At 41.3% G+C, this 16,155-nt stretch overlaps 1 protein-coding gene across 3 annotated transcripts in view; it reads right to left on the bottom strand.

Annotated features, from left to right (window-relative positions):
* Nucleotides 1-16,155, bottom strand: part of znf385c (zinc finger protein 385C) — a 242,703-nt gene that overhangs the window by 3,630 nt on the left and 222,918 nt on the right. For 2 of the 3 annotated variants that reach the window (XM_055223916.1, XM_055223913.1), the window contains exons 5-8: nt 15,447-15,797; nt 14,380-14,567; nt 4,361-4,459; nt 1,459-1,551 (exon numbers count right to left, since the gene is read on the bottom strand). In XM_055223916.1, the coding sequence (XP_055079891.1) occupies nt 1,459-1,551; nt 4,361-4,459; nt 14,380-14,567; nt 15,447-15,797 (731 nt within the window). The remainder of the gene's footprint in view (nt 1-1,458; nt 1,552-4,360; nt 4,460-14,379; nt 14,568-15,446; nt 15,798-16,155) is intronic. The other variant, XM_055223914.1, reaches the window with a different exon arrangement.

Here is a 16,155-nt window from a genome sequence, read left to right as displayed (position 1 = left end):
CATGGAGAAAGGGAGAGAGGAGATAAGGAAAGAGAGATGGAGACATGGAGAAAGGGAGAGAGGAGATAAGGAAAGAGAGATGGAGACATGGAGAAAGGGAGAGAGGAGATAAGGAAAGAGAGATGGAGACATGGAGAGAGGGAGAGAGGACATAAGGAGAGAGATGAAGACATGGAGAGAGGGAGAGAGGAGATAAGGAAAGAGAGATGGAGGCATGAAGAGAGGGAGAGAGGTAGAGACAAGAGATAAGGAAAGAGAGATGGAGACATGGAGAGAGGGAGAGAGAGGACGTAAGGAGAGAGAGATGAAGATATGGAGAGAGAGGAGATAAGGAAAGAGAGATGGAGACATGGAGAGAGAGAGGAGATAAGGAAAGAGAGATGGAGACATGGAGAGAGGGAGAGACAAGAGATAAGGAAAGAGAGATGGAGGCATGAAGGGAGGGAGAGAGGTAAAGACAAGAGATAAGGAAAGAGAGATGGAGACATGGAGAGAGGGAGAGAGAGGACATAAGGAGAGAGAGATGAAGATATGGAGAGAGAGGAGATAAGGAAAGAGAGGTGAAGACATGGAGAGAGGGAGAGAGAGGAGACAAGGAGAGATGGAGACATGAGAGAGGGAGAGCGAGGAGATAAGGAGAGAGAGATGGAGAGAGGCGATAAGGAGAGATGGAGACATGGAGAGAGAGAGAGAGGAGATAAGGACAGAGAGATGGACACATAGAGAGAAGGAGGAGATAAGGAGAGAGGGGGGAAGATGAAGAGAGATAGAGGGAGGGAGGGAGAGATGGAGGGAGAGGAAGAGACAGAGAGAAAGGAGATAAGGAGAGAGAGGGACAGATGAGAAGGAGAGAGAGAGGAAGAGATGGACACAGAGAGAGGAGATACAGGGAGAGATGGAGAGAGGGGAAGAGGAAGAGAGAGATGGAGAGATAGGAGATAAGGAGAGAAAGGGAGCGATGGAGAGAGCGAGGTGAGAAAGGAGGAGAGAAAGAGTGGTAGAGAAAGGGAAAAATAGGACGAGAGGAGAGGGAGCCAAATCATATGTTAATAATCTTATATGCAAATATAAAACAACAAACCATCATTTTGTTTATCTAAATCTCTCCATCTCTCTCGCTCTCTCTTCATCCATTTCTCTCTCTTACTGCAAAAGAATAATTTCTACGTTTGTTAAAATGATGCCAGATTTTGAATTATTATCTCGATTTAATTGGTTTAATTTAGTTATTTAAAAATATTTGACTATGATAATGATAAATTGTCAGCCAATGTGGTAAGAAAATTGGGCTTTCTCAGCTCATCTTAACCTCAGTCTGAAAAAAAGTCAAAAGTTAAATGATTTACTTCCTATTAGTAAATAAATATTAACTGTCACAATAAGACATTTTTTTCCGTTGTAGTGTTTTTACTCAAGTAGACGTTTATCTTTTGCAGCTCGTTTTCTCCAGACACTGACCTGCGAGGACAGCGAGCTGAGGGTGAACTGGCTGTAGGCTTTCTTCATGGCGGACACAGCCACGCCTGCATAGCCACTCCACCTCACGCTCTGCTGCAGGGACAGAGGAGAGGGGGAGGGAGGAGGGAGAGAAAGAGAGAGAGAGAGGAGGAGGAGGAGAGAGGCAGAGGGTGAAGGTAAGAGAGAGAGGGAAAGAGAGAGAAGGAAGAGAGCGACAGAAGGTGAAAGTAAGAGAGAGGGGAGGAGAGAGAGGAGGAGAGAGACAGAGAGGGTGAAAGTAGGAGAGAGATGGAGAGAGAGAAGGAGGAGAGGGACAGAGGGTGAAAGCAAGAGAGAGAGGGGGAGAGAGGAGGAGAGAGACAGAAGGTGAAAGTAAGAGAGAAGGGAGGAGAGAGAGGAGGAGAGAGACAGAGGGTGAAAGCAAGAGAGAGAGGGAGAGAGGAGGGGAGAGACAGAGGGTGAAAGTAAGAGAGAAGGGAGGAGAGAGAGGAGGAGAGAGACAGGGTGAAAGCAAGAGAGAAGGGAGGGGAGAGAGTAGGAGAGAGACAGAGGGTGAAAGTAAGAGAGAGGGAGAAAGAGAGAGAAGGAGGAGAGAGACAGAAAGTGAAAGTACAAGAGAGAACGAGAGAGGCAGAGAGAGAAGGAAGAGACACAGTGTAAAAGTAAAAGAGAGAGGTAGAGTGAGAAGGAGGAGAGAGACAGAGGGTGAAAGCAAGAGAGAGGGAGAGAGAGGAGGAGAGAGAGGGTGAAAGTAACAGAGAAGGGAGGAGAGAGAGGAGAGAGACAAAGGGTGAAAGCAAGAGAGAAGGGAGGAGAGAGAGGAGGAGAGAGACAGAGGGTGAAAGTAAGAGAGAGAGGTAAAGAGAGAGAAGAAAGAGAGAAAGGAAGTGAAAGTACAAGAGAGAAAGAGAGGGGCAGAGAGAGAGAGAAGGAAGAGACAGTGTGAAAGTAAAAGAGAGAGGTAGAGAGAGAAGGAGGAGAGAGACAGAGGGTGAAAGTAAGAGAGAGAATGGGGGAGAGAGAGGGTGAAAGTAAAAGAAAGAGGAGGAGAGAGTGGAGAGAAAGGGGAGAAGAGAAAAGGTTTAGAGCGTAAATGAGAGAGAGGGGAACAAAGAGAGAGAAGGAGGAGAGAGAGGGTGAAAGCAAAAGAGAGAGGAAGAGAGTGATGAGGGGAGAGAGAGAGAGAGAAGAAGGAGAGAGAGAGGGTGAAATTAAAAGAGAATGAGAGAGAAAGTAAAAGAAACGGGGAGATGGGTAGTGAGGGGTAGAGAGAAGACGGAGATAGAGAGGATGAATGTAAAAGAAAGAGGGAGAAGAGGAAAGCACAAAAGAAACATGAAAATAGGGGGAGAGACAGTAAAAGGGAGGGAGATATGGGGGAGTCAGGGATAATTGGGGGGAGTGAGGAGAAAGGGAGAAAGAGGAAGAGACAAGGAGAGAAAGGGTGAAAGGAGGGAGGGAGAGATGTGGGAGAGAGTTATGACAGGTGCAAAGAAGAGATTAGTGGTGACTGCTGATTCAGGCCCTGTCGAGGGAGCACAGTTTTAGACCTGTCTCAAGACGGAGGGCAAAGGGACTGTTAACCTCTGTGACAGGGCGAGCACACTGCTATAACAAGACCTACTGCAGCTTAGCAAGATATTTCATTTGCAAAATGAAAAATAAAATGGAGGAATTTAGCAACTTAAAATTATATATATATATATATAAAAAAATCTTGTCTGTGTAGCTTGCAGTTGAAAATAGTTAAAGATGCACTGTGTAACTTTTCTGGTGTTCCACAATATGTCATGAAAACTATCTATCCCCACGGACACCAGCAAATTACAGTATAGATCTGCATAGAGGCGACACCCTTCACAGTAAGAAGCCATGTTTTTCACTGTATTTTTGAGCAATAAAAACACTTGTTCAAGGATAAATGACATACTGTGGAACATTCCAGGCCAAGTAGTAGCATCTCCTTGGAGACAAACAGATGATGGACACCCCAGGCCAGACCAAGAACAGAGGTAACAGAGCCTTTCCTGTGGCCACACTCAGACTATAGAAGAGCGCCCTCTGCCTGTCAGATCCTCTCAGTCTTTAACACAGTTTAAGATGAGACTGAAAACCCACCTCTTCTCCCTGGCATTTAATATTAGCTAGACAGGCTATCTTGTTTTGTTTTTTTACTGTTCTTTTCCTATCTTTTGTATTATCTGTATATTTATTTTTGTTGACTTTTGTGTGGAGCACTTTGGGCAGCTTAAGATGTTTTTAAATGTGCTACAAAAATAAAACTGAATTAAATTAAACCCACAGACTGTATATATAAATGGACATAGCTAACCTGCTAGCCACCGTGTTCCAAATGGGAAGTGAGCATGTGTGCGCTTCCAGCTCCATCGACTCTGGCTTCAAAACACGCTTCAGAAAAGTTACACAGTGTACCTTTATTGTGATCAAAAATAAATAAATAGAAAAGATCCTCCAAATAACAGTATGAGGTCGTATTTTAAGTTGTCTTTCAGTTGTGCTTGCTAATTAGATCTTTAGTGATGTTCCTCAAGTGACTTAAAAGCAACATGCTAATATATGACTGAATATAACTCCTGTGTATTCTGATTACACAAACCCATTTTACACTTCAAACGAGAGAAACTAAACCGCAAATTTGCAGTCATCCCAAAAAACAGGACAAACGAGCTGGACCGCAGAAGGTTAAATCACTTAGCAGCAGATAAATAGAAGCCGCTGTTTAGAAACACATTATCTTACAAGCTCAGCCCAATACATTCCAATTTGGGATGCGGTGTGTTCAAGCATCTCGTCTGCTTCGGGAAAAAAGCCAATTACGTTTTATTTGTCTTCCCTGTTGTGCGTGCGTTGTTTATTTGACTGTGTGTTTACGCTGACTTACCGCTAAGCTGGAGCTGGCCTGGGTCTTGCTGTGAGGTGTAAATTTGGGTTTGGGAGGTTTTCCAGCCAGTCGATCCTTGTGCCTTCTGCTGTTCATGTGCTGTTGAGCAGAGAATAAAAAAGCAACATCAGTGATTAGATAGCGAGGATTGGTTGAGTCGCTGTGGGAACACTTCAAATCTTATCTGTTGAATTAATAATAGGATTGTGGTGACTGAGGAGCGTGGCACTGGTGTTGTATTAGTGACTTTGTTGGTGCTATCTTCCACACTGCCTGGATAAATAATAGGTTTATGCTTCCCTGAGATTTCTAATGTAATTTAAAAACATCAAATACAACATTCAAATGCAGAGTGACAGTGGTTTAGTGGTACCTTTGTTTGCCCATAAACGAAAAAATTAGAGGTTTTGTCTCAGTTCTGACCAGTGCCTACAGTTATGTGCCATGTTCACACTAGACCAGGACTAAACCAGGACTAAACAAGGATTAAACTAGGACCAAACCAGGACTAAACCAGGACTAAACTGTGATTAAACCAGGACTAAACCAGGACTAAAGCAGGACTAAACCAGGATTAAACTAGGACTAAACCAGGACTAAACCAGGATTAAGACAGGAATAAAACAGGACTAAACCAGGACTAAACCGAGATTAAACCAGGACTAAACCAGGACTAAAGCGGGAGTAAACCAGGATTAAACTAGAACTAAACCAGGAATAAGACAGGACTAAACCAGGATTAAACCAGGACTAAAACAGGACTAAAGCAGGACTAAACCAGTATTAAACCAGGACTAAACCAGGACTAAAGCGAGACTAAAGCAGGACTAAACCAGGACTAAACCAGGATTAAACCAGGACTAAACCAGGATTAAACTAGGACCAAACCAGGACTAAACCAATATTAAGACAGGACTAAACCAGAACTAAACCAGGACTAAACAAAGATTAAACCAGGACTAAACCAGGACTAAACCAAGACTAAACCAGGACTAAACCAAAAATAAACCAGGACTAAACCAGGACTGAACCAGGATTAAACCAGGACTAAACCAAGACTAAACCAGAACTAAACCAAGAGTAAACCAGGACTAATCCAGGACTAAACCAGGACTACACCAAGACTAAAGCAGGATTAAACTAGGACCAAACCAGGACTAAACCAATATTAAAACAGGACTAAACCAGAACTAAACCAGGACTAAACCAGGACTAAACAAAGATTAAACCAGGACTAAACCAGGACTAAACCAAGACTAAACCAGGACTAAACCAGGAATAAACCAGGATTAAACCAGGACTAAACCAGGATTAGACCAGGACTAAACCAGGACTAAACCGGGACTAAACCAGGACTAAACCAGGACTAAACCAGGATTAAACCAGGACTAAAGACAGGACTAAAACAGGACCAAACCAGGACTAAACCAAGAAATAACTACTTTAAGTGTTGCATTCTGTTATTTTCTATCTATAATGAGTCACAGAAGTTCATAATTCTACTCTCAAAAGTTCTAATCTCATCATCATACAGAAGCAAATCCCCATACAGAAGTTTCCGACTGGTACAAAGAAAAAGTCTCCATCATAAATATTGACCCCCAATGATTGTTCCATCTGTTATGTATTAAACGATAAATCGATACAGTGATGAAACCACAAAATTAAAACCAGGAGGCATAAATGTCTTGACATAATGATGAGTGAATAACCCTGCTCTCTGAAAAGCTTTGTGGTTCATTATGAGAGCTGATCATATCTTTATAATGTGGAAAAATAGTTGCCGCTGGAGCGCTCACTGCACTTGCACACAGTTTTCAATGGGTTCATTCAAGTCTCAAGAAAAGATGGCGTCTTTGATTTAAAAGAGTAATTTCTTCATCAAGGTGGAGGTAGCAACAATAAAAGACATTAGAATCAATTAATTACACGTTTGACATAGACCCTTTGTGCTGGATTTGAAGAGCCAATGGGGAACAATGGTACAGCGAGCTAACAGTGTTTGCACAAAGCCAAGAAAGTAATATCAAGGTGAAATACAGCATTGTTTTGGTACTTGTCTTCAAATAACCAGGACTAAACCAGGATTAAACAAGGACTAAACAAGGACTAAACCAGGACTAAACCAGGACTAGACCAGGATTTAACAAGGACTAAACCAGGATTAAACAAGGACTAAACCAGGACTAGACCAGGATTAAACAAGGACTAAACCAGGATTAAACAAGGACTAAACCATGACTAGACCAGGACTAAACCAGAACTAAACCAGGATTAAACCAGGACTAAACCATGACTAGACCAGGACTAAACCAGGATTACACAAGGACTAAACCAGGATTAAACAAGGACTAAACCAGGATTGAACTAGGACTAAACCAGGACTAAACCAGGACTAAACCAGGATTAAACAAGGACTAAACAAGGATTAAACAAGGACTAAACCAGGATTGAACTAGGACTAAACCAGGACTAAACCAGGACTAAACCAGGATTAAACAAGGACTAAACCATGACTAGACCAGGACTAAACCAGAACTAAATCAGGATTAAACCAGGACTAAACCATGACTAGACCAGGACTAAACCAGGATTACACAAGGACTAAACCAGGATTAAACAAGGACTAAACCAGGATTGAACTAGGACTAAACCAGGACTAAACCAGGACTAAACCAGGATTAAACAAGGACTAAACAAGGATTAAACAAGGACTAAACCAGGATTGAACTAGGACTAAACCAGGACTAAACCAGGACTAAACCGGGATTAAACAAGGACTAAACAAGGACTAAACCAGGATTAGACCAGGACTAAACTGAGGAGTAAACTAGGATTAAACAAGGACTAAACAAGGATTAAACCAGGATTAAAGCAGGACTAAAGCAGGACGAATGCAGGCCTAAACCAGGACTAAACCAGGACCGAACCAGGACTAAACCAGGACTAAACCAGGACCATACCAAGACTAAACCAGGACTAAACAAGGACTAAAGCAGGACTAAATTAAGACTAAAGCAGGAGTAATCCAGGCCTAAACGAGGACTGAACCAGAACTAAAGCAGGACCAAACCAATATCAAACCAAGATCAAACCGGGACACGGCAAAACCAGTACAGTTGTGAATGTCACTGTTGTGTTGTTCAGCAAGACACTTCAAACACCTGACCTATTTCATACAACAAACCCAGGAAAGTAATATCAAGGTGAAATACAGCAATGTTTGGGTACTCGTCTTCAAATAATGAAGGTTTTGAACTGATTAACTGTTCATTTTACAATAAAAGCCAAAGCCAATTCACTTGCGACCAATTAAGTGACATTTACTTGAGTAACAGTTTGAGAAATTGTAGCTTTTGCTCCTGCTTGCATTAATTCAGAGAGTGATTTGGACACTCAGTTCCCTACTTACATCTTGCCGTGGGTCACATCACTCTAGTGTCTGGATAAAATGCTGCTCTTGCTATTCTTGCCCACAATCTTGTCACCTCTTGGACTGACTGTTGTAACTTTGGTCAAATCCCTCCAGAAACTGCAGCTACTTCAAAATTCCACAGATCATCATCAGGGCTCCCATAAATTCACCACATCATTCCCATCTTTCAAGAACTTCCCTGGCTTCCCATTAAACAAAAAATCAGCTTCAAAATTCTCTTTACCATATTCATTTTTATGTTTTTAAGGCAAGGCAAGTTTATTTGTATAGCACAATTCGTACACAGAATGCTTTACAGTATAAGAAAGACATTAAAATCACACAAATCAAAACATAAATAATCACAAATAATCATCATAAAGTTACCATTAAAAGAGAAGAGTGTATAATAAAACCCTTTCAGTCGTATGCACAGCTGAACAGAACCGTTTTGAGCATGGATTTAAACATTGTCAAAGTAGAGGCCTGTCTCACATCTTCAGGAAGACTGTTCCAGGTTTTAGCTGCATAAAACTTAAATGCTGATTCTCCATGTTTAGTCCTGACTCTGGGCACCAGCAGGAGGCCGGTTCCTGAAGTCCTCAGTGTGCGAGATGGTTCATATGGCACCAACATGTCAGAGATGTACTTTGGACCTAGGCCATGGAGAGACTTGTACACAAGCAGAGCTGCTTTGAGCACAGGACTTATGTGCTCGTACTTCCTGGTTCTAGTCAAGACCCGAGCAGCAGCGTTCTGGATGTACTGCAGCTGTGTTAAGGCTCGTTTGGAGAGGCCAGTGAGCAGGCCGTTACAGTAGTCTAACCTACTGGAGACAAATGCATGGATAAGTCTCTCTAAGTCTGGCTTTGACAGTATACCTTTGATTTTTGCAATGTTCTTTAGGTGGCAAAAAGCTGCAGATGTTATTGATTTGATGTGGCTCTTAAAGTTCAAGTCTGAGTCCATTATTACCCCTAGATTTCTAGCCTGATTTGAAGGTTTTAGAGAGAGAGACTGGAGGTGACTGCTGACACTTTCTCTATGTTTCTGTGGGCCAAAGATGATGACTTCAGTCTTGTCTGAGTTTAGCAGAAGAAAGTTGTTTTGCATCCACACACTGATTTGTTGGATGCAGTGGCAGAGTGAATCCACTGGTCCATATTCACCTGCTGCAAGTGAGACATAGACCTGAGTGTCATCTTCAGAGTTGTGGTAGGACACATTATTGCTGCGTATTAACTGGCCTAACGGCAGCATGTAGAGATTGAACAGCAGGGGTCCCAGGATTGAACCCTGGGGCACCTCACAGGTCAGGGACATTTTATCTGATATGCATTTTCCAATTTCAACAAAGTACTCCCTGTTTTCTAAATAGGACTTGAACCAATTTAGTGTTGTACCAGAGATGCCCACCCAGTCCTACAGTCTCTGTCAGAGAATCCCATGAGCCACAGTGTCAAAGGCAGCACTCAGATCTAACAGGATCAAGACTGAGACTTTGCCTGCATCAGTGTTCAGGCGGATGTCATTTGTCACCTTGATAAGAGCAGTCTCAGTGCTGTGGTGGGGTCTAAAACCTGATTGGAAGACATCAAAGGAGTTGTTAATTTCGAGGAAGTTAATAAGCTGTTGGTAAACAACTTTTTCAAGGACTTTGCCTAAAAACAGCAGATTTGAGATTGGTCGGTAATTGTTCAATATTGTGGCATCAAGACTGCTCTTCTTTAGGAGAGGCTTGATAACCGCAGTTTTCAAAGCGCTTGGGAATGTTCCAGGTTGAAGTGACATATTAACTATGAGAGTGAGTGGTGACAGCAAACTGTTGAGCACAGACTTTAGAAATTTAGTGGGTAACACATCGAGGCAGCATGTAGATGAACTCAGACTGGTGACAATCTCTTGGACAGTTTTGTCAGTTACAGGTGCAAAGTGAGTCAGCTCTAAGTGTCTAGGTGGCTGCTGAGGTGTTATTTGCATTGTGGAATTTATGGCATTTTTAATACCCTGAGCCTTGTCATTAAAGAACACTGCAAACTCATTGCACTTAGATGTGGAAATTAGTTCTAACTGCAGTGGAGCTGGAGCAAACAGGACACAAGAGTTGTTACTACAACTTCCAATAATGTCAGAAAAATACCTTTGCCTTGTTCTACATAAACTGTGGTTGTACATGTGCATTTTTTCTCTGTAAATCTCATAATGAACCTGGAGCTTTGACTTGCGCCATTCCTGCTCGGCCCTCCGGCACTCCCTTTTCTGTGCCCTGACTGAGTCATCATTCCCCCATGGCGCTTTCTGCTTATCTTTAATCATTTTAACCTTCATCGGGGCAACGGTGTCCAGAATATTCAAAATACTCGAAGTTACAGAGTTCAACAAATCATCAACATTAGAACATGAGGCATTTTCAAAGTGTATCATTTCCATGAACAGTGCACCTGTTTTATCATTTATGTGTCTAGTTCGAACAACTGCAGGACCAGCCGCTGGTTTGGGAATAACAGACATGTCAAAAAAGACACAGAAATGATCAGACAGAGCAACATCTACCACATTGACATTTGAAATATTTACTCCTTTTGTAATGAGCAGGTCCAGAGTGTGTCCTCTGTTGTGGGTGGGCTCGCTGACATGCTGAGTCAGACCAAAGGTTTCAGGGACAGAACTGAGCTCTTTAGCGTTCCTGTCAAACACATTATCCATATGTACATTAAAATCACCTGTAATGACTAAACCATCAAAGTCTGTGCATACGACTGAAAGCATCTCAGTAAAATCATCAATAAAACTCAGACAGTGCTGGGGAGGTTTGTGTATGACTAAGTAGAGTATGGAGGGGGATTGCTTTAGCTCCATTTTAAATGAAACATACTCAAAAGATGAAAACACCCAAAATGACAATCCGTGAGTAACTAAATTATCTCTAAAAAATGCACACACACCTCCACCTTTTTTGTATAGTCATGTTTCAGATTCAAATTTGAAGTTGGGTGGAGATGATTCCACTAGAATTGCATTACCTGTGTTTTTGTCGAGCCATGTTTCAGTTAAAAACATAAAATCAAGATTAAAAGAGGAAATAAAATCATTAATTAAAAAGGACTTGTTACATAAAGATCTGACATTGAGCACAGCAAGTTTCAGATTAGTTTCAGTAGGACTGGATGTTATCGTCTTACAGGGAATGTGAACTAAATGTCTCTGATTGGACAGTCTAACTGTCCTTCTGTTAATCAGTCTACGTGGTGTAACTGTAGATATAGCTCCATCACAGGGCCTCAGCATGATATTATTTTTATCATGACTGTATGTCCTGAGACAGCAGAGGCCCTGTGTGTCCTAGCTCTCGTTGATTAACTTGTTCTATACACTGTCCTTGGGTGTGAATAAGTAAATAAAATGTATTATCTTTATTATTATTAAAATGAAAGTCTGCTAAACTCCAGTCAAAATATGTTGGTGTAATAAATAGGGTAGAGAGTGGAAACTAGGCCTACTGGTCTTTTAACAGCTCAAGCTAAGGGAAGCAGCTAACAGTAGGAACTTTATACTGTTATTATTTTCATATCGTTATTTTCATATTTATGGAACAACAATGTGTTAAAACCAAAGACTGTATAAAGACTGTCTATATAAATGGACATAGCTAAACTGCTAGCCACTGCGTTCCAAATTCAAAGTGAGCATGTCACGCTTCCGGCTCCACTGACTCCAATTCACTTTCAATTGAAAAACGGTTGCTCCTCTCTCTGTAACTGCTGCTGTCAGACTCGTCATTTTGGTCTTAAAATGTTTGTATTACTCCGCTTTACATGACCCTGGTATTTTTATTTCACTATTGTGTTCCTAGATCAAGATATGAAAATTAATAACAGACAAATCAGGCGCCTTCTTTCCAACAGGTTTGATTGGAACGCCAAATTTGGAACTTGACTCCAAATTCACCCTTATAACTGCTAGCTTTGATGAGCTTGACTGAAGCCGAAAACTATGGGTGACGTCACACTCCCCAAGTCCACGGTTATAAGTCTACGGTTGTTGACTCTCATAATGCATTGTGGTTTATATTGATCAGTCTAGTGACCATCGCTGTGCACTACTTCTTACTTTATGATTTTTGGGAGACCCACTGGAGACAGAGAAAAATGGAACTCGAAGTTGGGCAAGGGATATTTATATGCATGAATAATTAATATTTTGACCTAGTTTGATCATATTTCATTTTGAATCCTAGAGCGCTGAACTCAACCTGCTACCCGCTGCGTTCCGAGAGGTTAACTTTAGTAACACTAGAGAAAAACTGACCAAAAGTGTCACTGCCCTGAGCCTTGTTGAATTGGAGAGTGCCGCTGCTCCATAGAGATTTACCAGGACCCGTCTGCCCTTTTAAACAACACCCCGAGTAGACACAGGGAGACTCACTAACTACGGCTGAGTGCTTTCGGGGGATATTTTGCTTCATTGTCTGCCCTTTTCACAGCTGTAACCACAGTAACATAACGATGTACTAATCAACTTGAAAATTTGGCCTGAAGAATTTGGGAAATTATTTTTCTGTTGCATTTTGCTACAGATTTGTGTTTTAAGATTCACTTCATTTTTCACATTTTAAACATGTCCATAAGAGATTACATTCTAGAGAAGACTGAAATATGAACCGCTACACTAATAGAAGAAGTAGCTGTATTGTAATTTGTTTGTATGGGTTCAAACTGATTTCGATACCATAATAACACAAATTTTTAGGCAACAGATGGACATTTTCAATACAAAAAAAAAAAGGTTTCTTTAAAATTACTGTGTAGCCCATAGACTGTATAAAGAAGTGGACTATGGAAGTGTGATGTCACCCGTGGCGTTTGGCTCCAGTCAAATGAGGCTAGAGCAGTTATATATTCCATATTTGGAATTCCGAGCACGAGTATCATAGCAACCAACGAGCCAAGCCAGAGCGAGGCTGTTGAAGATAATGCCACTTCCTGCCTGCACTGCTGGTTTAGCATAGAGTAGGCACTTAGCAATGTTGTCAATCAAACCTGTTGCTCACACTAGCGGGAGCAACCTCTGGAAAAGAAGGAGCCTGATTTGTCTGTTATTAATGTTCATATCTTGATTTACAGACACAATTGCGAAATAAAGATTTTAAAACCAAAATGATAAACCTGACAACAGTTACGGAGAGAGGGACCTTCAATAGAAAGGGAAGTGCAGCCAGAGTCATTAGAGCCAGAAGTGCACCCATGCTCACTTCCTATTTGGCTAGCAGGTGAGCTATGTCCATTTATATATACAGTCTATGGTGTGGTTTTATACTAGTTCTGTTAATATAATTCTAAAATTATACATGAAAGGTCAAATTTTGTGCTTTTTTCCCAACATGAATACTTGTTCAAAATTTGCAATAACTTCAGTATCAGTTAGTATCTGGATACTGATACTTTTGACAACTCCAGCACATCACAAAGGCAGCAATTTTTTAAGTATTATAATTTCCTCCACAAACAACAAAATCTCCTGTCTTCTCCTTTCAGCATAAAAACGGCTAACACTGTAGTTTATGTCTCTACAAACATGTTCTGAAATGGAATTCTTGTTTTAGTTTGTCAGTTCATATTTCCATATTTCAGTGTTTTTGTCAATTCTGCTGGACGTGTTTAAAATGTGAATCTTATTATTAAAGACCTCATATTACTCTATTTTCGGATCTATGTTATGTTGTTCCTCTTCACAAACAGAACTGGAGTTGTGTTTTGTTTCATTCCACTGTGCTCCACTGTGTTTTTAACTCCATACACTTTCACTAGAATCATTCTCGACTAAACAAAAGGTGAACGGTAGCTGTTAATTTGAAAACTACTGCTTCATCAGATCACAAGGTGGAACAGAGCATTTTGAGCTTTGGAGATGTAGACAGACTGATAATAAAGTGTTACTCAAATGTGTGCATGAAACAAAACACGACTCCAGGTTTGATTTTGAGGAGCTACGGAGCTAGCTAATACAGAGAATAAGAGCTGATAAGAGTAAATTTTGCATAATATATGATCTTTAAAACATAAATCGCAAATCTAATCACAATCCACAATCCATGCTTGTCATAATAATTGCAATTAGATATTTTTCCCAAATCGTTCAGCCCTGACCCTAGTTCACACTTACTACTGTACATTTTGAGTTATACAATGTGCTCAATGCTAAGGTATCCAAAAGTCTGAATTAACAGCAGTGATGTTGTCATGATATAAAAATTTCAAACTTGATAACTTGATACTCAAAACCGATTCTGATACCATGATGACAATAAAAAGCATCCTTAATTTAGACAATAGAATGTGCTTTTCAACATTAAATGGTAGTACTTTCTTTTCTATTCCCATGTGTCCTTATATCTGTGTAATCCCTCAGTCATCCAAGTAGGTTCCATAGTGGTCCACGGGTGTATACTAGTCTGTGTGTCTTATACTTGTTCTGATACAGCTCAAGATCATTCTAAAGCGATACCTGCTCAAATAAGTATCTGGTTTCGATACTATTTTTAGCATCGAGTACTATCAGATTTTCGATACTTTTGACAACCATAGACTAAAGTAGTTTTTCTCACCTGGCTCAGCTGTGTCTCAGAGTTGACAGAGATCTCACAGACTTCACACTGGTAGTTCTTGCTGGGGACGCCCACACTGCCTTTGGTGCCCAGCCTTTTGCTCTTGCAGCCGGCCCGAGCAGACATCACCTTCCCTCTCCTCCGGGGCTGCACACTCTGTCCCTCCAGCATCAGCTTGTGCTTTGTACCTGAGAACAACAAACACGAGGGTCAGTGCAAAGTGGAGTCTGATTGTACAGTGCCAGACAGGACAGATATAGAGGCGTCAAAGGCTTTGTTCAAAATCTTTCAGAACTTTATTTGAAGTGGTTGGGAAACGTGTGTGGGCCTTGCTATTCATGGGTTTCAGCGTGAGATTATGGGTAATAGTAATGGCTTACACTTGTAACACACTTTTTCAAAGCGCTACACTATAGTCATTATTTATTCATTTCCACACTTGGTGATGGTAAGCTACTATTGTAGCCACAGCTGCCTGGGGCAGACTGACAGAAGCAAGGCTGCCAATCTTTCATACTAGGTCCAAGCAGGCCTCGATCCTCGGACCTTCGGACTTTTGCCCATTCAAAACCTGAATATTTGGTTATATTTTGTGACCTATATACTATAGGTCACAAAATTTAATGGTATTCATGAGGACTGTTTCCCATTCAAAAAAAATAAAATAAAATGTTAATCACAATGGCATCCTATTTTTTTAATCATTCTGAAACCCATATATAGGCTGAGATAATCCATATTCTACCATTCCAGCCCGCCTCTAAATGCTTCTAAACAGCACTTTCTCTGTGGGAATGCCACTCATTTGAATGGATAATTTGAGAAAAGTTGATATGACATAAAATAGGTTATGAGTCAACAATGCACCGACTCTCTGGGAGGCTTTACAACAGTTTTGTAGAACTTATCTGCTGTCAAGATCAGCAGCCCCATACAAAATAATACAATACAACGATGGCGACATCCAAGGCAACTTCCAGAATAAAGTGCAAATATCTTCAAAATCACATTTAGGAAAAACATAACATAGGAACTACAGAATATGACTGAGTGATCATGAACCCTACCACTGTTGTGTGCTTCCAGTTGCGAGGTGGAGTTGACGGTGACTTTACAGACTGGACAGTGGAGATGCGATTTGCTCTTCTTGTTTTCCTCATCCGTTTGCGTCTCCTCAGTTGTGCTCGACGACTCCCCCTGGCTGCTTGGATCCATCGTGTCCTCCACCTCCTGCCCTTCGGGAGCGCTGGTGTCTGAGGCCGTCTCTGAGAGCTGATACGAGGGGGAGATTTGAGGAGGAGAAAGAGTGACCAGGTCCACAGATGAAGCTTCAGATTCTGGTGTTAGCATCACTGAGCTCTTCGGACTCTCCTCCATCTTGATGTCCAAAGTCACTGGCTCCAGATCAGACTGAAGATCTGAAAGAAACAAGAAGCAAGGGGTTATTTATGGAGGAGTGCACAAAGTCATCGTCGTAAGATGAGGGTTTGTTAGACAATTTTAAGAATAAATACAAGCACCTTATTTCCATTTATGGTTAAAGGTCACATTTTTATATAGCGCTTTTACACCTTCAAGGTACTCAAAGCATTTTACATCACACACACATTCATACACCAGTGTATGCAAACACAAGGGGAGAGGTGGGTTAAGTGTCACAATGATAGCAATCATCTGTGAGAGCTGGAATCGCACCGTCAACCTAAGTGGATCTGACTGCTCTACCAATGATGTTTATGTCGAGAGCAGGATTCAAACTGCCAACCTTCAGATCAG

The sequence above is a fragment of the Periophthalmus magnuspinnatus genome, chromosome 8 (genome assembly GCF_009829125.3).
Source record: "Periophthalmus magnuspinnatus isolate fPerMag1 chromosome 8, fPerMag1.2.pri, whole genome shotgun sequence".
Lineage (NCBI taxonomy): Eukaryota > Metazoa > Chordata > Actinopteri > Gobiiformes > Gobiidae > Periophthalmus > Periophthalmus magnuspinnatus.
This window is presented reverse-complemented; position numbering and strand designations above follow the sequence as displayed.